Source organism: Macaca fascicularis, chromosome X (assembly GCF_037993035.2).
Source record: "Macaca fascicularis isolate 582-1 chromosome X, T2T-MFA8v1.1".
Taxonomy (NCBI): domain Eukaryota; kingdom Metazoa; phylum Chordata; class Mammalia; order Primates; family Cercopithecidae; genus Macaca; species Macaca fascicularis.
In genome coordinates, this window is record NC_088395.1 from 75419485 (window position 1) to 75441921 (window position 22437).

The 22437-nt window shown below is 51.1% G+C and overlaps 1 protein-coding gene across 32 annotated transcripts in view; it reads left to right on the plus strand.

Annotated features, from left to right (window-relative positions):
* Window positions 1–22437, plus strand: part of STARD8 (StAR related lipid transfer domain containing 8) — a 78779-nt gene that overhangs the window by 34580 nt on the left and 21762 nt on the right. For 10 of the 32 annotated variants that reach the window (XR_012429890.1, XR_012429891.1, XM_074029253.1 and 7 more), the window contains exon 1: window positions 4701–4907. The exons of 5 other annotated variants lie outside the window; for them this stretch is intronic. Coding sequence is in view for 3 of the 27 variants with exons in the window: in XM_005593818.5 (XP_005593875.3) it covers window positions 4799–4907 (109 nt within the window). In the remaining 24 variants the exon portion in view is untranslated. Of the gene's footprint in view, window positions 1–4416; window positions 4602–4700; window positions 4908–11988; window positions 12173–12945; window positions 13123–22437 lie in introns of those variants that run through there. 17 more of the 32 variants (XR_012429892.1, XM_045384512.3, XM_074029255.1 and 14 more) reach the window with 3 other exon arrangements.

A 22437-nucleotide genomic window follows, 5' to 3' on the forward strand; every position in this document is an offset into this window, starting at 1 on the left:
GCAGAGGCAGGCTTGCGGCCTTTGAGGGGGAAACAGAGAAGCCAGTGAGCTCAGTTCTCCAGAGCAGACCCCAAGAGTTGCTGTTGCTGGCTTTCGTCGCTAACTAGATGCCTCATCGGCCCAATGGTTTTGTGGTCAGGGTGCCAGGGTTGGTCCAGCCACACCAATGGTGGGACTGGGGGAGGTCTTCTCTCTCTTCCCCTCTCATCACCTGTGGTTGCATTTCATGCTTGGTCATTGAATCATTTTTATGCTCCTTTCCTCAGTAACATGGGGGAAAGAAAACCTCAAATCTCTCAGCCACCATTTGGTCTGGTCAAGGTTGCTCCTGGGCTTTCCACTCACCCACCCACCTACTCACTCACCCTTCAATTTTTTTTTTTTTTTTTTCCAAACAGAGTCTTGCTCTGTCACCCAGGCTGGAGTGCAGTGGCATGATCTCGGCTCACTGCAACATTCGCCTCCCAGGTTCAAGCGATTCTCCTGCGTCAGACTCCCGAGTAGCTGGGATTACAGGCACATGCCACCACGCCCGGCTAATTTTTGTATTTTTAGTAGAGACGGGGTTTCACCATGTTGGCCAGTCTGGTCTCAAACTCCTGACCTCAAGTGATCCACCCATCTCAGCTTCCCAAAGTGCCGGGATTACAGGGGTGAGGCACTGCGCCCAGTGCATTCAATCTTTTAATGAATATCCTCTCAAGTACTAACGCTGTGCCAAATCCCTTCCTGAGCAATGGATATGCCATTAATAATAAAATACAGCCCCTGGCTGACAGAATTCAAACCCTTATTGGGCAGGAAGACATAGATAATTAAACTCAATATAGAATGATTGCTGATGTAACTGAGCTGTGGAGTCACCCAGAAAGGGAACAGCTTATGCTATTCATAGGAGATACTGTACTAAAAGGGTATGTTGGACTTTACCAAGTACAGGAGATACGGCAAATAATTTAATCTCTTCGTGTCTTCGTTTCCTCATCTGTAAAATGGGATAATAGTACCTACAGGGTTTCTGTAAGGACTTTATGAGTTAAAATGTGCAAAAAGCTTAGAATAGTGTCAGGCACATTGAAAGCACCATATAAATGTTTGTGAAATATGTAAAGGAAATAAGGATGAGCATTCTTGTGAGAGAGAAGCACACATGTAACACATTTGGTGGGTTAAGGAGGTGTGTTCTGGGAATGCCACCTGCGTTAACCAGGCAGGCTTGTGTGGTGCTTTGAATGCCAATCTCAGAAGTGTGGACTTGTCCCTGTAGATGATGGACAGCCATTTCTAAAGCTAGATCTTTGCCACAGAGGGTGGCAGAGGACTCCTGTGTGAAATGCTAGTGCTGTATCCACCAGCTCAACAGGTGCTAGGCCCAAGAGACTGCCACCAGCCAGGAAACAGTCAGTTGCCAAATCTGAATGCTGGACCAGCCCTGTGCATGGCCCAGTCCCAGGCTTAGCACTGATATGGGGAAAGGGGCAGTAGGGAGCCCCCTTGTCTCTGCCCTCAAGGAGCTGATCTTCTAATTGGAATCAGGCCTGCTTCTGCCAAGAATCAAATCAATCATCCTGGTGGGAAGTGGTGGAGGTAGGTAGGTAAGAGAAACTCTCATGTGACCTGAGAGGCAGTGTGTATAGTGGTTACTAGCTAAAGCTGACAGTTCAAACTGTATGACCTTGGGCAAATTATTTAACCTCTCTATGCTACAGTTTTCCCATTGAAAATGGTAGCAGTAATAATTCAGCCTATCATAGAGTTATATACAATGATTAAATCATATGTAGAAAGTGCTTAGAATGCTGGCTCACATGACAAACACTCCATAAACCTTAGCTATTCTCAGTGACTAAGGGCCTATCTTTTACTGAACCAGGTGCCTGCTACCCCTGGGGTGCAAGGCCATGGCCTGGAGGCATATGAAGGTACTAGACTGGTATGTGCCCTCTTCCTGGAGTGTACATTTTCCTCAAAGGCTTAAGGAAGAAAAAGATGAATTTTAATATGAAAATAAGGATGCATACGAGAGTTAACTGAAAATTCAAGTGGATGTTTAAGATAAGAGTTGGACTTCAAAGACGTTCCCACTTGGAGCCAACACTTCAGGTTTACATCATCAGCCCCCCAAGGTTTCACCACATTCTTCCCTCGCAGCCCTTAAGGGTACTTGAATACAAAAGTTACAGTAACACAAACACTTGTGAATTCAAGTAACTCTCAAGGGGGTCAATCATTCTCTGGGGGTAAGGATGATTATTACCATTATATATGGGTGAAGATGGAGGTTCAAGGTCCCAATCCTGCCACTGCCACTTATGAGCAATTTGGATTACCTTTGCTGCTCCTGAGTTTCTCCATCTGTAAACTGGGGTGATGATGATGATATATATACTTCAGAGCATTGTGGTAAGAATTATATAAGCACTTAGAACAATGTCTGGTATAGCTTGTGCTCAATCCACATCAGCTTTTATTCGATCCATTCCTGCATCCCCTCTCACAGCACCATTGTCAACTCTGTGTCATATTATGTCCATTATCTGGAGGAGAAACTTGAAGCTGTGAAGGTTTAGTAAGGTGCCCCCTCTCCTCCTCTTTGCTAACAGCAGGCACTCCTGCCTGGAGTGGGGAGGAGGCAGGAATAAATAACCTCGAAGTTCCTTCCCAGCTCCAGGGCTCTGTGATTCAAGTGAATCTTCGGAGCTCTGGCTGGAGCTGAAGCAGCAGAACTCAGGAAATAGGAGCAGAACTGGACAGGGCGGGAGATGCCTTAGCAGGGTGGGAAGTGACTGCTGCCGCCCTTCCTTCTAGGCTGCCGCCGCCGCTGCCTGGGGCTGTGTCCCACACTCCCGCCCAACCGGAGAGCAAAAGGGAAACTCCTCTGCCTGGAGGAAGCTGACTGAGGCCTCCTTTTTCGTGGGCAGAGCGGGGGGCGGGGAGGTGGGGCTGCCCCTGTGACAGGCGCAGTGCCACGAGTCAACAGAGTGGCAGCAGAAAGTTGGACCCAGAGAGGGGCATCCCGGTGACTGTTTGTCCTGCCTGGGCTAGTCCAGAATGGGGACTGCTGATAGGCCAGAGGGTGCTGGGAGAGAGAAATGGGCTTCCCATTGATTTATGGTCATTTGAAGGAAAAAGAAAAATAATTCCGTGAAGTAGAAATGACCTAGTGGAAGGAGGAGCAGAGTCAGATATGCCTTGGTTCTGAAACAACTCACTGTGCGACCTTGGACAAGTCTTCTTCCCACATGAAGAATGCATTCATTCAGACAGTAAATATTTTGTGAACACCTACTATATGCCACCATTGCCCTGGGGAAAAGGGATGCACGACATGAAGATCAACATGTTAACCGCTAATTTCCTTCCAGCTCTGACACTGAGTTCATGAAAAGTGGGTGCAAATATCATGCAAATAAGCACAAATCAACTGGAAACTGCACTTCCTTTTTCTAGCTTATCCCTCACAAATGGATTAGCTTAGCTCTAGATTCCAGGAACAAGGTATGGAGACAGTAGAGGGGAGGGGCTGTGACCTTCACCCATGTACCCCTTTATCGTTCACAATGCACATTCATTATTCCCATCGTGTCATAGGAATATTACCCTCATTTTACAGATGAGGAAACTGAGACTCAGAGAGGAGAAATCACCCAGGTTATGCCACAGTTAGTGCAGAGGCCCTATTAGAATCTTGGTCCCTTTACTGGCCACCAACAGAAGTAGAATGGAAATGACCTGGTCTGAGAGCTGTTGGTAACTTTTGGCCTTATCTCCATTGTAAACAAATTTAGACAGGACCCCCCACCATCCCCAAGTCAGGTAATGCAAGTTTGCTTGCTGTAGTGGGGATTACCTATTAGAGAAAAGGTTATGTACCTTAGAGTCCTGGTCCAGGCTTTTTTTGTGGTACATGCCCGGAGGCTAAACTCTTTGAGAACAAAAGCTAATCTTTCTTGACGGAGACTATACTCCATGCCAGACACCATGATCAATCCTTCAGATCCTTACAACAGTCCTGCAACACAGAGATAACTGCCCCAGCCTAGATGAAGGCCAAGTCATTTGCATTCTTGGGCCTTAGTTTTCCATCTGTAACATAAGGGAGTCTATAAGGACTGTTTCCACTTCAGGATATTCTTGGTACTAGAAAGATTTCAAAGTGTCGTTGGTGGAATCCAGCTGGTCAGTTGCTCAGGCCAGCCAGTCAGAAAACGGGGTTGCGGGGAGGAGTGAAAAGCAGGGGGCGGTAGGGGACGCCGAGGAGTGAGTCAGTCTGCCAAGATGGCCAGAGCCATTGTTTCCTTCTCCATCTGGCTGTTGCACAAGGCCTTCCTCCACGTCACATGGTTGGTGAGATTTGGGGGCAGACAGGAGGTGGAGGGGCTGACCCCATAACTAGGAAGACACCCGCACTATCTTGCACTGAGGTATGAGAACAGAAAGGGGAGTAATCAGTGGAGAGACAACTCTCAAATGGGGGCCAAGTTGGAAAAAGGCTGGAAAGAAGGTGACTCCAACCTGGAAGAAGGCGTCCAATGGTGATGGGGAGGCGGAACCGCTGAGTAGATGACTGGAGGCTAGAGAAGGGGGAGTTCCTGCTCAAGGTGGGGGCGTGGAACTTTCTAGTCGCGACTGAGGGGGCGGGGAAACACAGCCATCATCCGCTCAGCCCCTCCCTCCCCGGGCTCCCCGCGGGTTCGCTCAGTTCTGGCGCAAAACTACTCGAGGCGCCAGCGCTCCGGTTCGCCAGCTCGCTCTTGGGCTGCTGAGTCGCCTGTCGCCGCGCGGCGCCCGCGGACACATGGCCCAGGCGCGGGGTTGGGGTCCGGTGTTGCGGCTCCCGAAGCCATGGACGTGGACTCAGTGGGGTGTGAAGGGCACCCAGTGGGACGCGCCGCGCTGGAATCCAGGTGAACTGAGAGCCAGGCAGCCCCGGGCGGGGAGGTCAGGGCTGCGCTGCGCTTCGCGGAGAGCTTCCCGCACTGGCTCTTCGAAGCTCCATGCTCCCCTCTGCCTTCTTGTTTGGTTCCAGCCCGGTTTTCATCGTTGAGTCCTATGTCCGTTTGTCTAAAACCTCACTCCTGGCCGGTAGTGCCCCCTTTTGAGGCTTTCCACCCCGCACGCCTTCTTTCTTCTAACTCTTAGGCAGCTCTTGCCCCGCCCTATGGGTGCCCCATCCTCTTATCCCAGTAGTCTATCAGGTTTCGTCCCCACCCGCCTCTGTCTACATCCTCTGCTCAAAAAGAACACCACTTTGGTTACTAACACATGGTAGGCGTTTAGTAAACAGTATGTCCCTTTACATCCATTCCTCCCGCACCTTTGTCTCTGCCTTTGGTATCTGCCTGTTCCCCCTCCTGTCTTCCTGTCCCACTATATGTCTAACCCTCAGCCTATATTTTTTCCTTGTCATTGAGTTGTCCGTCTGTCCTTTCATCTCTTATTTATTTATTTATTTATTTATTTATTTATTTATTTATTTATTTATTTTTGATCTCCAGATCCTTAAGTGTTATCACCTACACAGTACCTCCCTACATCCCCCTATCACTCCAAAGGCCCCTTAGGTTCCTACTCTGTACCCCAGGTGCAGGACACAGCCCAGAAACCCTGGCAGCACCTTTATAACCAACTCGCATTGCCTGAGAGCTCCATCCCAAGGAATGGGACTCTGAGGGATCTCCCAAAGTCTCCGGCACTTTGTCTTTTTAAAATTGAAAAAAAAAAGTTTTGGGGTACTTATATTTCCAGGCTCTGCCCACTACTTCTGAGTAATTCTCATACTCACTGTCTCTCTCTTGAGATTCGAACGTCTGAACTCAAGCAACCCTCCTCAGTCTCCAAAGTAGCTGGGATTATCGCATACAGCTCTAATTTACTCTTGATTCCACTCAAAGGGCAGGGAGGAAATAGCGAACTGGGTTGGGTTTCTCATAGATTTAACATGGAATTGAGCACGCTGAAACACAGGACCCTTGGAGATTCTGAGAACAGACTCTCTGATTGTACTTATGTGGACACAGAGAGCCAGAGAGGGCAAGACTCTCAGCCAGGTCACACAGCTCCTCCATGGTAGAAACAAAGTAGAAGCCAGAGTGACAGCTGCCTGGCCCTGACCCAGGAGCCTTGGGTGTCGGGGGCTAGGACCGTTTCCTTGGGGGCCTGTTGGTATAGAGTCATCAGGTCCCATCCACCCTGGGAGCCTGGCTGCCCATCCCTCCCTGTCCTCTGGGAACTGACCTGGCTACCCACCTGCCTGGGATGGGTGTTCTGTGTCAGGGGCTGCCATTGCCTCCCCCACTGACATGGGAGCTCCAGGAAGGCAGGGACCCAGACTGTGGGCCTCCCCGCCCCACTCTCTGACCCTGTCCCTTGCCCAGTGCCTAGCACAGACAAGGTCTGGGTAACCATGTTACGGGAATGGCTGATGCATGTGTATGGGGAAGTTCCAGCCCTGGCTGAGGGCAAATCAGAACTCTTGCTTAGTAAGTGTGTGTGTGTATGGAGGGGAAGGGGGGGAGTTGCGCTTTGAGGAAAGGCCTTTTGAGAGGGTAGATGGGCTCCAAGGCCAAGCTGAGCCCAGAGCCCTTTGCTGAGTGGCCCTCAACCATCCAAACACATCCCATGCCCTCTCCGATGTCATCCTGCGGCCTCTGAGGGCTGCCCTTCACTGTCAGGAGACAGGGGTGTGGTTTGCCAGGGGCATGCTAAGCCAGCCTGAATTGACATTGTCAAGCCCTAGAGACCCCTCTTCACAGGGCTGGGCCAGGCCAGGCTGGGGGCAGGGTGTATAAAAGCCACACACCTCTCCACAAGCAGCCCTCCAGCTTCTAGGGCGCCAGGTCTGGTGGCAGTGTGGGGTCAGGCCTTGGCGGGGGCTGACGATGGAGCCTGTGAGTGGGAAGGAAGAGTCTCTCTTTCTGCTTCCCCGGATCCTCCTCCCCTTCCCAGGTATTTTCCTTGGGAGCTGCAGCCCTGGAGGGACACTTGAAAGGATCCCAGGCAAGGAGGCAGGGTCCTGAGGGCTGTTCAAGGACTCTGGTTACCCATAGCCCCAGAGTGAGCTGGGAGCAATGCTGGGGGCAGAGACCAGGGCTCCAGGAGTGGGATGGCTTAGCCTCAGCCCTCCCTTTTCCTGCCTTTCCCCTCAGGCTCCCCACCCTTCCTTTTTCTCACTTTCCTCCCCTGGCCCCAGGTACCCCCCATCCTCAGAGGACTCTCATGCCACCCCCACCCCTATGCTCTGCAGAAGCCCTGTGCATGCTGGACTTGCAGATGCCCCACCCCCATGGGAACACACAGAGGAGCTCATAGAGGCAGAGCATTCTGGAAGGGACCCTAGAACCAGGGCCCACCCCGTTTTTTTCCAGATGAGGAAAGTGGGCCTAGCCAGGGAGGAGCAAGCTCCAGGGCTGAGGACTGAGACTAAGCTGGGCGGAGAGGAGTGCTCCTGTCCTCGCCTGCTGTGTGTGGGGTGTGGGGTTGTGTCAGAGGCGGTCTTGTCTTTGCTCATCTCCCCTCTGCACGTTGTGACCTTCTTCTAGAGGGCAGGAATGCGGTGGGGCACTGGGGTGGGCATCCTGCTCTGAGCGTCTGTGCCACCACGGTCACCAAGTGCTCTGTCCAGGGTGACCCCACCTATTTGTTAGGGCTGGGCAGGCAGACTTCCCGGAGGCGTATGGGGGGTGCTCCATCTGCCTGTAGCAGAAAACCTCTGGTCCCTTGGAGACAGGCCAGTAAGGTCAGTCTGGAGGCCCATCCTGGGTGTGAAATGGGACCTGTGGCACTGTCATGGCCCAGGGGGTCTACCGAGTGGATGCTGGCGCCCAGCCTTCCATCAGACTGGCACACTGCCTGGTGTTGGTTGAGGGGAGATGACAGGCCCCTCATGTCTGGGAGAGAGCCAGGCCTGGGTTATCCAACTCCACCTGCCCGGTCTAAGTGCCTGGAGGCAGTCATGAGCCGCCCCGCACCTCTGTGTCTGAGCTTAGGGAGGGCGAGGGCAGAGAGGTTAAGTGACCCTTGAATCTCACCTGGTCTCGGCCTGGCTTGGCCTGTGCTCCAGAGTCCCTCACTGCCAGCCCAGGGCTCTGAGCTCAGCACAGAGCTCCTCCTTCCAGGGTGCTCCGGGGTGAGGGTGGAGGCAACCGTGAGAGTCCCCTAGGCTGTGGGCTGCGAAGGGGTGCTCCTTCCAGGATGTAGCTTTCTGTCTCCCATCCACACTCGGCAATGTATAGACAGTGAGGTGTCTGTGTGGCCCTCACCTTTTCAAACCCTTCCCCACCACTGTATGCCCTCTGTCCACATCTGCCCCTGCTTGGGCTATCTTCTTAGTGTAAATCTCCCTCCTATGGCTACAGCTCCTCAGGAAGGTTTTTTTGTTTTGTTTGTTTTGTTTTATTTGTTTGTTTGTTTTAATGAACCATGAGTATCCTATGTTGTGGGACCTGATCAATAGCCCCCTTTCATGAGGCTGGCCGGGGGCCCCGAGCCACCAGGGAGCAGGCTTCGGTGAGGCATGCAGGAATGCGCGTACAAGTGTCAGAGCCTGTGTGTGAGGCCACCCGTGCTGATGTGCTGGGTGGGGCTGGTCTGAGTGTAATTCATTTTCCCCTCACTGCTCCAACCCCTTTTCTAAAAACTTCCCAGCTGAATTCCCTGAAGTGATTGGCTGCCGTTTCTTTAGCTCCTATGGAAAAGAGTAGTAGAAGAGTCCATCTGGTTCCTTCTGGATATTAACCGAGCCATTCCAGAGTGGGGGCATGGGTCTGCTGGCAACAGCTTGAGCAACTCCCATTCCCAGGCAGGGAGGGGGTGGGGACTGCTGGGAGTCCTTAGGTAGGCCCTTATTGGGACCCAAGCGTCTCAGAGTGAGGCTCAGGGGAATGGTATATGGAACTGCTCTTTGCCATAGCCTAGGATAAAAGGGCTGATAGGTCCCCCAAAGGTTAGCTCTATAGCACCTTCAGTGCCATCCTGCCACCTGCCACAGTCCTTTACGGTATACTTTCACATTTATTGTCTCTACTCTACCCTGTGGGTATTATACTCTAGTCTTGTTATTTATAGGTGAAAAAAATGATGGCTGGAGTAGCACAATGACTCGTCTTGGGTGGCATAACAAGAAAGTGGTAGAACTGGGGCCAGCATTTAGCTCTACTACTTCCTAACCCAGGGTTCATTCTACTATTGCTCAGTGCTTCTCACCATATCTGACGCTTATAAGCACTTACTACGTGCCAGCCATCATTCTAAGTGTTTATTTAGCCTAGTGGATCTGCTCTGCAGCGATTTAAGGTCAGTGTTGTGATGATCATCTACACTTTCCAGATGAGGAAACTGAGGCAGAGTCACACAGCTAGTATGTAGCAGAGGCCATTTGTACCCAGGCCATCTGGCTCCAGAGTCCATTATACTCCCTCTTGTGGGACTTACGTAGTCTGTGGTGGTGGTAGAATGAGGAAAGCCCCATGCCTCAGGCATAGAAACACACACACAAAAACACACACACAGATACTTTTTTTTGCCAGTCCTTGACCTGCTTCAAGCACTCTACATTCCCCTGCCTGATGACTGAGCTGGCATCCAAGGTAGCAGCAGTAATGGTACTGTAGGACACACAGGCAAGAGTGAGGTCTTGAGGAAAAGGGGAAGTCAAGAACCTAAAGCTTCCAGTTACCTCCACAGTCACTCAGGTCGCAACCTAGAAATGGGCCGGTGAAAAGGTACTCTTTTTCTCATCCATTCCAGGCATGATTAATCCTTGCAAGACTCAGGGACAGGGAGCAGGGGTTGGCAGGGGTATTGAGGGGGATGAGCTATCTTTGCCCTGCTGAACAGGCTGAGCTCTCCTGGCCAGAATAAAAGAGGGAAATCAAAAAAGACCAAAAGAAATAGCCCTGATATCGCTTGGGCCATTTCAAAATGTCACAGTGTGTGTGGCAAATATTATGATTGTAGCTTTCCCTGACAGTTGTGTTCACTGTCATTCGACAAGCATTTTTATTGAGCATCTACTCTATGCCAGGCACTGCAAAATTCTCCTTCTAAGTATTTATAGCAGTGCCCCATTGTTTGGTAGTTTTTGTGCTATACTCCCCTCCTTTTTTGTTTCCTGGTTTGATGGCTTTAAAAAAAAACAGCTGGTGTCTCAGAACCCATGATATCTGATTCAGTTAAATGTATCTACTAAAAGATAAGTTGACTTTGCTTATTAGTCATATGATTGTCATTTATTTTTGGTTGTGCTTTGAATATCTTTCAACATTTGTTCATTCATTAGCAAACAATAGTGAGGAAAGTACTGTAAGCACTGTGCTTGGTGCCTTGGAGTGGATGGAATTGACTTTGACAGGGTTTCTTGCCCTTAGGAAAATGATAAAATCATTGCAGGACCCCACTTTTTGTCCTTTTTAGCACTGTGCACAGGCCAGATGCCTTTGGCTGCAACTCAGAGCCTTAAGGATGCTTATAATTGTTAAAGCCTAGCCTCAGGAAGGAGGTCATATCCCTTCCCACCCACCAGAAGGATTTCGTTTCTGGGACTAACTTCTGGTGTACAGGCCTCATCCACAGATCCACAGGGACTTGGCTCACCTTGAACAAATTGCTAGAGGATACGAGCGGCAGTCCTGCCATCAAGAGGAAAAGAGGGATACATGGGATACAGTGGTGGTAGTATCACTTTATCATTGCTCCTCTGACTCTCATCAGGGCCAGCAGGGAAGGAATGTGGGAGAATTTCAGTTTGGCCTAGTGAACTGAAGGCTAGACAGCAGAGGGGCACTTGGAGCTGGGTTAGGTCTGGCTCTGTCTTTGCCTGGGTGACCTTGATAAAGTTGCTGCCCTCAGAGACAGATATTTTTGCTCTCATCTGTATTGGATACTCTAACAAGCAAGTTAGATGGACGCAGTTCCTGCCTTCTAGGAATGGTATGGAGAAAATAACCAGTGTACACGTATTGACCCTGCCATGGATTTTCTGGGTAAATCATTTGAGACCAGGAGTGTGAGACCAGCCTGGGCAACATAGCAAGACCTCAGCTCTACAAAAAAAAATTTAAAAATTATCTGAGCATGGTGGCACGCACCTGTTATCCTAGCTACTCAGGAAGTTTAGGCAGGAGATTTTCTTGACCCCAGGAGTTCCAGGCTGGGTAGCTTTAAGTGAGTTATCTCTGCTCAGTTTCTGTCTTTGTAAATGTGAGGGATAGCAGTTGAACTGCATGAGGTCCTGGATACTCTCAGTCCTGACTAATAGGAATCCTCAATTCAACAGTGAAATCAAGGTTGTGAACTTGTGTTGGACCCTTGTGATGAAAGGCCAGAGAGAAATCAAAGCTGAAGGCTCTTGTTTCTTACTGAATTTGAATGGGCTTTCTGGTGGTGCTTACTATCAGAACTCCTGGAAGCCCTCCCCTGCCACGATTAATGTTCATGCCCCAAGTTTTCCATGCATTTCTCTGCGGAGTAGAGTTTGGACTTGGGGTAGGGGACAGAAGCCTGGGGTATTGGAGAAGTTGCAGAGCCACTGGGGCCTGAGCAAGGTAGGAATGGCAGCTTCCTGCTCAAATTCCTAATCATCGGGTTTTCCGCTACCAGCTGGAGATTTCACCGAAGTTAAGTCTTCTGGACATCCCATAAACTATCGAGCAAGTCACTGAATTCTCCCAGGCACATGGCATATGTGTTTAAATCCCCCAAACAGTGCCAGACTCATTCATAACTCAATAAATATTAGCCTATATGCCTGGCCAAGTCGCTCCTTGAGCCTCAGTCGTTGGGCTTGCACCTCCTCCCTGGCAGCGGTGTGACCCCAGGGAAAGGCAGCGGCGAGGGCATTGGAGGACCGGTAGGCAGTGACCCGCCCACCCAGATTTGGGCGACTTTCTGGCGAGTCCGGTGGGCCAGACTGCGCCCCCATTGGCCGAGGGGAGGTGGGCGGGGCGTCTCTACAGCCCTGCTCGCCCACGCTCCCTCCCCACCTGCGCTGAGTGGACTCGGGTTGACAACGGCTTAAGCAGCCGCGGCAGCTGCTCTTCTGGCTGGCACCGTTACCCCTGCCCGACCCCAGGCCCCGCGTGTGCCCCGGACGGAGCAGTCCCTCCTGGACTCGCCTCCTGCCGGTTTGCTCTGTGTCAGCTCCCGAACCCAAAGGGGTGGACGCGGCCTCCAGGTAGGAGTAGAGGCGACGGCAGAGGGAGATCCGGACAAACTAGGGCGCCTGGGCTCCCTCTCCCCGCCTTGCCTCTCTGGCGCGCTCCGGCTCGGCCCCTCTCCTAGCGGTTCCGCCGGGCGGCGTACGCAGGACACAGGGAGGAAGCGAGCTGAACCACCTCCGCCCCTGGGATTGGGGGGTCAGAATCGCCGAAATTGGGGGACCCCCGAGCGCGCCAGCCGAGCGTCTTCCAGCGAAGCCTCGCGAGTGGGGCGGTGGAAGGCAGCTGTCCGCCTGTTACCGCCGGGCCCGTGGGTCTCGCAGCAGTCGCTTTGGGGCTTTGGAGGAGGGTTGCAGCTGGGCGGGGGCGGCAGGACTTCAGGCCCTGTGGCCGGGTCGCGCCGGGTCGCCTGCCCTCTCCTTTCTCTGCTTTCCGGGGCATTTCCAGGAAGCCCCCGTCCGGCTGTATGGGTTTTCCCGTCGGCCACTGCCTCATTGCTTTCCCTTCTGAGAAACGCCCAGGACTTCTTGGTATTAAGGTAGCTGCGGGGACCAAGCGAAAACGTTTGGACACGTCTCATCTTCATAGGTCTCATTTTCCCATAAAGTCCAAACTGGGTTTGGATTAGAGGAAAGGCTTTTCAGTGGAATTTTTGGGATTTCCAAATTAGGTAGTGTGGGGTTCACGTTCCTCCTGACACTTGTAAAAGTTGCTTGCTGAATTACGACTCAGAAAACTGGGGTTCAGCCAGTCCATGTGACCTTAGGCGAGTCATACTACTGTGTGGGCCATAATCTTTTAAGCCACACCTCGGGTGGCAGCTTGATTTCAGTATCTAAAGGGCCCGGTCTCTTTCACCCTGACATTTGGTTACTTGGTACCTGGGGTCAGGCTCCTAATTGGCAGGTAAAAAGTTGTCTCTGAGACGCTCCGGGTGGCAGCAGCTATGCACACGGGGAGCTTTGTGGTGAGTATGCAGCTAAGCCAGCTGGAAAACTAGAGTGTGTGTGGAGGGGTGGGCGACAGCAGCCAGACCAAGGTAGGGAGAGGTGGGAGTTTTCTTCCAGAGCCTGGGGCCACAGAGGTTGGGGTCCTCAGAGATTGGGCTGGCTTGGAGCCTATGCTTACCCCCAAGTCCCAGGGCCCTGGCTTCTCTCCCAGTCAGAGCCTAAGCGGGGAGGAGGAGTTAATGAATCACACTCAGGGCTATTTTCAAACCCTGACTCCTCGGGTGCGACCTGCTCCCTCCCCACTCCTCGGTTTGCCGCCCCGTCTCCTCCCCCCACCCCCGCACACCTGTATTATTGCCCTCTGAGTTTTCCTCTCATTTTCATCCTCCTGGAATGAAAGGGGGACAAATCTTGTCTGCGGATGGGATGGGAAGGTGGGCAGCCCAAAGGCGTGGAGAAGGCGGCTGCAGGTGATTTCTGGGTGGCTTTCACAGCGGGAAGAGTGTGATGGGAAGGGTGGTGTTTCGCTATGAGAGTATAGGGGTCGGTAGTGAAACTCTTTCACTCTAAAGGTACAGCTGCCATCTAGCTGGACATTCTGGGCTGGTTTTCATTTTAGGGACGTGACTTTTTGTTAATGTGCTGGACTTTGGATTTTGGATTTCTGCTCCCTAGACCTCTATATTTAGTGCTAGGAAACACCACACTGGACACTGCCTCTCCTGTTTTTGAAGTATGCTAAACCTCTCTGTGCATCTACAGCTCCCCTCTCCCACCTGGAGAGGAGAGGCTGCCTAGAGATGATATCTGGAGGTGTTTAGAGCAAGAAGAGGGGCTGAACTGAAGGTGTGCAAAGCAAAGGGGCTGTGTGCCCTATGTGCTTGCTTGAGACAGGGTTTGCAGTGAGTCATGTGGGGAGGATGGCAGAGCCTTCCTTATTCAAACACAATACCTCCTGAGTTCCAGCAGAGAAGCAAAGAAGTGGCACCAAGAAGGCTTGAATGTTGTCCCTCTCTGTCCTCTTGAAGTTTTAAAATTCCATTATTGGGACTACAGATTGGAGAGGGAGCAGAGGACCCCTATGTCCAGGTTTAGAGGATAGCAACAGGGACACAAAGGCAAGAAGGTCCCAAAGGGAGGAGGGGATGGAGTCTCCAATTGGGAAGCTGTCACAGCTGCAGCTGCTTTGCTGCTAGGAGACTCCTGGAGTTCCTTATTTGAGCCATGGAAAGTTCAGGTTCAACAGATGGCAGGTTTATCACATGCAGGCTGTGCCCTCACCTCTTTTCTGGCTAGAAGAAAGAGTTGCCTCTGCCATGAAAAGAAGAGAACGACCTTTTCCCTCAGGCTCCCAGTTTGGGTAGGATCAGGTGTGATGGCCATGAGCTTTAGGAAAGCTGTTCAGCAGATAAAATAGGGACAGCAGATTTCAAAGATGCAAGGGCTTTAGGGTGGGAAGTATGAGCTCTCGGAGATCTAGGTGAGTTTTCCGTTGTTCCCCACCCCACAACAGGGTAGTTGAGCACTGGGCTGGGCACACAGTTGCTGGTGTCAACTGTTTATTAAGGGGTCTTGGTTTTGTGTGTGCACACTTGTGCATGGGCATGCATTCGGGAAGGGTCCTGGTAGATAGGAATCAGTGGACTGGAGGCCACAGCCTGGGCCCTTGTCACAAGTCTGAAGTGCTGTGTTTGTGGGTGGAGTTTCCTTTTCCCCAGTCCTGCAGGTTGGTAACTTGCATGCTAAACAGTTGCTGTTCCTGTTTACATCGACCACACACAGGAATTTTAGAACTGAATGTTAAGTTCCCTAGGAGTCCAGGGTGGCATGGAGCAAAGAACAGGGGATTGGGAGTTGGACATGGGGAGCTTTAACTCCAGGCTCTGCTGCCCCCTCAAATTCTCCGACTCTGGGTTTCTCCTCATTTTTTCCACTTCACTGGATTAAACTAGGGGATCCATGGCTAAGTGCTTTGTAAACTACCACGTGCTGTATAAATTATTAGTCATTAGGTTTCAGCTTGGTGCTAGGTCTTGTGGAGGACACGGAGTTAAAACCCCCAGCTCCAGGGAATCTACCATCTAGTTTGGGGGTTAGTGGCATAAATAATACATGCCACTAATTATTTATGTATTAAATAATAATACCTTGGTGATGGCTTTTAAAAAAGTATTAGGAATAATTTCAAACATATATAAAAATAGAGACAATTAGTGTCCTAAGACCCCGTGTACCCATCACCCAGTTTCAACAGCCATTAGCCCACGGCCAATCCTGCCCTGTCCGCACTCCTATCTACATCATGCCCTTGTCATTTTGAAACAAATCCCAGATACCTTATCAGTTCATGTATACATATTTCAATACGTATTTCTAAAAGATAAGGATTCATAAAAACAGCCATTATCACACCTAAAATAATTTCTTAATATTACCAAATAACCGGTAAGTGTTCATATTTCCAATTGTTGAGAAGGACTTATTTGCCCTGGGCGTCCATTCTGCCCTGGGAATCCATTCCAGGGAGTGATTGCTTTTGCCTGAGGGGAAGGTGACAGATCGAGGCAGTGACATTTGAGCTGAACCTTGGACGAGAGGCCCAGGAAAGGTCCCAGTCCAGATGTTAGCCGCCTCTAGGGCTCCAGATCTGGAGGCTGACCCATGGAGGCTTCTTGCGGAGACTTCCTGCCTTTGTTTCTCTAGCAGTAAATGACATTCTCACTCTCACACTTGCTTCCCCAGTCCAGGGCACCCAGGAGTTTGGGGTCCGCAGGTCTAGGAGAATTCTGGGAGGCTGCTCTCCACCTAGGCCCCTCCCCTGTGCCTGACCCCCGAGGCCAGTTCAGAGCAAAACAGGATGTATTCAGGATGAACGTCTTTCCCAGCTTGTCATCTAATCACCAAGGCCCAGCTTGGAGCTTCCTCTCTCATTCATGATAAAAACCCTCACTGTCTCTCTTTTCCCTTCCGCCCCAGTAAGGGTGTGCTGACTTCCTCCATATCCGGGCCAGCCCTCTACCCTCATGCGGGGCTGAGGGAGAGATTCCCTCAGTGCAGGCCTCTGCCCCCACCCACCTCACCGCAGCCTGTCGGAGAAAGAGAGAGAAAGACCCCAGGAATGTTCTCCCTGACTGCAGGTTCCTGCTCTTGGGCTGTCCTTGGGAAAAGAGCGGCCTCCTTCCAACAAGCCTGGGGTCCTGCCACTGCTTGGTTAATCATTGAGCCACATAATAACCACCTTGGAAAGTCATCTTTAGGGGATGGTCATTAACTAACTCCCTGTCCACCCCAGGCCTTAAAGAGACCGTGTCCTGAACCCTCACCTTCCCCCAAGGGAACATTGACAAACATTCAGTCACGGGACCTTCTGGGGCCAGTTAAAAGTCTGCCCCTTCGTCCTTTACTTGGGCAAACAGAAGCAATTATTCACAGCATTTGAAGGACATGGGTTCAGCTTGGATGGTATTGAGAAGGGAAGGGGAGTGAATTGATGGGGATTTGGATGGGCAGTGGGGTCCAGGATCAGAGTTAAAAAGGGGTAGGGGTGTTTCTAGGAGTAGTTGATGCCCTCATCTCAATTTGAAAGTCTAAAAGAGCAAGAAATGCCCACCCAAAGGGTCTGCCGATGCTGGGGATGGAGTTAGGCTGTCTGAATGTGTGTCTGTTTTCAGTACAGCTGTGGGTCCCTCCACACCAGGCTGCAGTGGGAATGGGGACAGCCAACCACATGGTTGCTGCTGAGAGGCCGAGGGGCTCTGTAAGTGGAGGAGGATGCCTTCCTCTGGGAGCCTGTATCTAGACAAGCAGTGGTACCTGGGAAGGGTTGGGCCAGGACCCAGACCCAGACCCAATTTAGAAAGCTCCAGACCACATGCAGTTTTCTGCAGTTTCAGTAGGAAGAGAAGGAACCACCCTGTGGGCCTGCTACAGAGTTAGGAAACGGCTTCTGGTTCTGCCCCCTTTATAGCTTTCTCTCAGTGAGTGATTTTTGCTTTCTCTGGGCCTCAGTTTCCACGACTATAAAGTGGGTAGGGCAGGTGGCAGGCAGACTCAGTGGTCTGTCAGCCTTCCTTTCAGCTATGCAAGTATGCCTCCCCACTCGAGACCCTTTTCTTGTCTTCTGGGCAATGGTGAGCTGGCTTCAAATTCATCCAGGCCCAGACACTGAATGTTCTCAGCCAGCTGGGTCAGTTTGAGCTGGCCAAGCCCTGAATTGCCACAGCTTGGGTTCTCCTTGTGCATGGGCTTTTCTGCAGTTTGCTCTCTGGCCCCTCCCCAAGCCTGTGTCTGTCCCAAGCGGCCAGCCACTCTCTGACCCATTCAGCACAAGTTAATGAGTGAACTGCTCCCCCTCGGTCATACCAGCCCACGGTGCTCCTGGGATCCCAGGTCCCTGTGGGAAGCAGCCAAGGGCCTAGCCAGCTCCAGTCACCTTTATGCTCTCTCCCACAACCCCTCTAGAGGTAGGTATGCAGGCAGAGCTCAGGGGAGAAGGACCTTTAGAGGGTACTAGGTCCAACTTTCCTTCTGAAACTTGGGGCTTCCCGACAGGTACTCGTGCAGTTCCTGCTCATTCATGTTCAATACGTGGGAATGTGGTATGTTTCAAGCAAGTTGCTTTCGTCTTTGGAATGTCTGAAAGCTTTTCTCATGTTGAACTTAACTGTGCCTCCCTGAGGCTTCTAACCCTGGGTCCCGACTGTGTCCCTTGGGACCACCTGGACCCTGTCTGCTTTCTCTGACCTTCAGGAGTCTGAGGACGGAACCCAAGTGCACCTGTGTCTTCTCTAGGCCAAACAGCCTTCAAGCATCTGTGCTGCTCCTCAGACCTGGAGCAGCACCCTTCCCAGCCTCATCATTGTCCTCTGTCCTCCCTGCCTGCTACTGTTTATGGCCCCCTTAACATGTGGAGACAGGAAATGGGGCACTGGAAACCCCTCACTCCCCTTAGTTTATTTATAGTCTGAACTTGTTCAGATGACTTCTCCATAATCCTTTTCTAGTTACCCCAGCGGGTAGACTCCTAACTCCTAGAATCTTGGGTGCAAATACCTTAGACAATGCTGATTTGTTTATTGTTCAGGTCCAGCCAGCTCTCATGATTGGAGAGCCCTTGGAAGGTAGGGCCTTCTAATTGGTGCCCCCGTAGTGGAGGACAAGCCTGGTGTTAGTAGGTGTTCCCCTTGATTAGTTGAATACTATGTAATATGTGGGGGGCTTCCAGCGTACCCTGCTTTCCTGCCACTCGGTTTTATCTTTGGAGTTGGTGAGGGGTGGAGGGAAGGGGATATTTTAGGGAGTACTGAAGCCGGAAATGAGTATGAGCCATGCCCACAGTGGGGCCTAGAAGAGTGAATCAGACAGGGAGAAATACCAACTTAGCCATTCCTTCCCCTAGCAATTGATGATGACGACTATGAGTCCTCCCATTTCTTCAGTTTTCAAGGCACTTTCACTTCCATGATCCCATTGTGTTCTTTGAGCAGCCCTGTAAAGTAGATGGTATGATTTCCCCAGAGTGATCTGTGGTGGTCTCCACCTGAGGCCCAGGGAAGGGAGAAACAGTCTCCAGTGAGGGAGGATTTGGAGCCCAGGTCTCCTGACCCTCAGCCCTCCCTGTTTTCCCCAAACCACACCCAGCAGCCATGGCAGCCGGGGCTGACTCGGCAGCTTCCCCACCACAGAGGAACTCCTGCCCTGGCTGCAACTCTGTTCCTGTGAGAGAGTGAGCTCCAGGGGAGGTGGCCTAGGATTTCCTGTCCTTTATCTGGGCTGGCCAAAGGCTGGCCTGTCTGAGGTGTGAGATAGGCACCTGCAGCCAGCCTTTCTGCTCCAGGCTGAGGTCAAGTCAGGCTGTGGCAGAGGCTGTTGAGCTTGTGGGAAGAGCTTGTCCCCAAACATCTGTCCTGAGCAGTGCCCACACCAGCAGGGCGTTCTAAATGGGAAAAACAAAGAGGAGAATGTGGAAAAGGGGTCAGAGTGGAGCAGAAGTAAAATACATCCTGAGCTGTACACAAGCTCTCATGTTCACAGTGCTGGGAGACTTTGGGCAAATTACTTAACTTCTCTGAGCCTTCATTTTGTCAGCTCTGAAATGGAGATATGTACCCACCTCATGGGGTTGTTGAATATTAAATCCAACAATATAAATAAAATTATTGCCATGATTGTTGCTTGGTAGTACCTTCTGCAGTCCTGTCATTTTGCTGTTTTTCACTGACCTGGGGTTGTGCAGTCCTCAAACCTGCCACCTCCTGGGCATTCGGTCTGGACTTTGCAGTCATTTCAGAGTCCACCTTACCCAGAAAAGCCCCTTTGACCATGCCCACCCACAGGGCTCCCTTCCTCTGGCCTTCTTTAGTGGCATTCACGACACTGCAACAGTTTTCAAGGCAGTGTCAATAATTTAGAAGAGTTCACTATTATTATTGGTGTCACCAATTTTATTATTATTGGTGACACCAATAATAATAGTGAACTCTTCTAAATTATTGACACATTTTAACTTCTTTAGCATTCATGGCAATTCTGTAAGGTAGGTACTGCTATCTTTGTCTCTATTTTACTTGTGAAGCAACTGAGGTAAGTAGAGGTTAGATAAACTTGCCCAAGGTCACATATCCAGGGAGTGATGAAGCTGGGATCAGGACCCAGCTGGTCTGACTCTACCTCCTGACATCTTTAATGACTGGGCCATGCCTCTCTCCAGATGCCTGGCCAGGAGGCAAGAGCTGAAGTTCGGGTCTCCTTCCCCTCCTGAGTGCTCATCACACCCACCAGTGATTAGTCACTTCTGGACAGGCAGTCCCCAGGTCCTTGCCTGTCTGCTCTGTGCACTTCCCCTCACCCTCCATCACCAAGGTGGACAGATGAATAGGAGGGAGGACATGGAGGAGTGGGTATTTATGCTCTAAAACAGAGCCGCATTGGGTTGGGGAGGGTGTATAGGAGGGAGTTGGGCGGTGGGGGTGGCAGTGTGGTTCTGACATCAGCACCAGGCCTGCCTGATTAGCACCTTCTAGTACTGGGGGTGGAGAGCAGGGTGCTGGGTGGCATCGGGGAAGAAGAGACATTTGAATATGCCCTCTTGACAACCAAGCTGCATTATTTAGAAGGCGTGGGTGGTTGGGGCAGGCAGGAGGCTGGCTGGATTAGCTCCTATGATCACTAGCTGGCGTGTCCCATGCTAGAATTGGGTGGGAGGAGGTTGTCCGGAAGCTCTAGCCCTCCCCGAAGTGCTTCCATCTCAGGGTCCTGGGGGCTGCAACCTTCCTTCCCTCAGGCTGTACTAGCTGTCAGCTCCATTGCTTCGGGGCTTATGGCCCTTTATCTTGCTTCCAAAGCAAGCTCCAGAGAGTGCTACGAAGGCCAGTCCATGTGAGCCTCTGTCTCCTGAGAAGGATGGGCCTGGCAGCAGCTCTGGCCAAGTGCTGCAGGAGAGTTCAACTTTTTTTCTCTTTTCAGACCTTAGTACCCAGCGTAGGGCTTGGCACCAAGTAGGTGCTTGGGTATTATTAGTTGAATAAATTCACAGTTCATGGGGAGTGGATTCTAAGGGGAGAGCCGAGGGAGGGAACAGGTCAGCAGGAGGGCTGTGGGTGTTTAGGTAGGCTTCTGGCCCAATCTGTAGTCCAACAGAAGCTACTTGACCTAGTGTAGCCTCAGTTCCCCATTTGTACCATAGGCATTACCTGCTTTGGATGAGTTCTTGCGGGGACCAAATGACATACAGGATGATCAAGTGCTTTCCCGGCTGATGGGAAGTTAAATTCAGGCTAACCACTCATACTGCAAAAACCCTGGTAAATGATTTTGTGTCTGCTGTGTGCCAGGCCCCAGCCTAGACAATTTCTTTTCTTTAATGAGGAAGATTCTAACTTGGTAGCTCTGACTCTAGAGCCAAACTGCTTGGATTTGCATCCTGGCTCACCACTTCTTAGTTGCTGACCTTGGGCAAGTTACTCCCTATCTCTGGGTCTCAGTTTCCTCCTCTGTAAAATAGAGATATTATTGGAGCACTTAGCTCACAGGTTTGTTGTGAAGATTCGGTAACATAATACACATTAAAAAAAAAAAACCTAAAGAAATGCCTGGGACATAATAATGGCTCAGTACAAAGTCCGTGGCCCAGGGCACGTAGTTAGTACTGTATAACTATTAGTGTCTGCTATATTTTATTAATAATTACATTCTGTATCACAAATATTGCTGTGAGTAAGAAGTATAGAGCCAGGACCAGGGGCGGTGGTGGCTCACACCTATAATCCAGCAATTTGGAAGGCTGAGGCAGAAGGATTGCCTGAGCCAAGGAGTTTGAGACCAGCCTGGGAAATATAGGGAGACACCTATCTCTACAAAAAATAAAAAAATACAAAAATTAGTTGGGCGTCATGGTGTGTGCCTGTAGTCCCAGCTACTCTGGAGGCTGAGGTGGGAGGATTGCTTGAGCCCAGGAGGTCGAGGCTGCAGTGAGCTGTGATCATGCTACTACACTACAGCCCTGGTGACAGAGTGAGACCTCATTTTAAAAAAAGAAAAGGAAGAGGTACAGAGCCGTGACTAATAGGCTACGTCTTCAGGTGACTAGCCTGTTAACTCCTCTCACTGTACCCTGTAACCTCTATGCCCATAGGCCTTACAGAGCTGTAAGACCACCGTTTGGGGTTCTCCTTCCCTTGGCCCTGCCATGACCTGAGCATGCACATCGTCACCCTTGCCCCCAGAGCCATAGGCTCCGCCCCTTGCTATGTGCTCAGCATCACAGCCCTCCCTCTGACTCTCCTTGGGGCTGGGGGAGGCGTTGTGTCTGCTCCCTTCCCAGGGAGGCCACTTGTCTCAGGCCCATTTCCTTTCTATCAGAGACAATTTTCTGTGGATCTCAGGGTGGGGCCAGGCTCCTTCAAGGCATTTCCTGTCCAGGAGTTTATATTTGGCCTGAGCAAAAGGAAAGGGAAGTAGGCAAGGGGGTGGGATGCAGACGTGATGGCACAGGGTCAAAACAGACAAGCGCCAAGACTTTCCAGGCCAAGAGAGGGAGGCAGGAGGTAGGCACGCCCCTTCTCTCAGGTGAACGTGGATTCCCTCCCCTGAGCTCGGCGGAGTGAAGTGCTCCTTCAGGTCATAATGCCTCCACCATCGAGCAGAGTTCATTTTCTGTTCTCACATCTCTGAGCCTTCATTCCTGGCTATGTGGTTTCTGTCCTAGGGCAAGGCTTTGAGGTAAAGAGGTGCTCAATTCCATTTCTAGTGCTGTGGTGATACCAGACAAGGGAGCAGAGTCAGAGGCCTGTATTCTGTGTAGTGGGAAGTAGGGCTTCCTGTCTGTGTGTTGC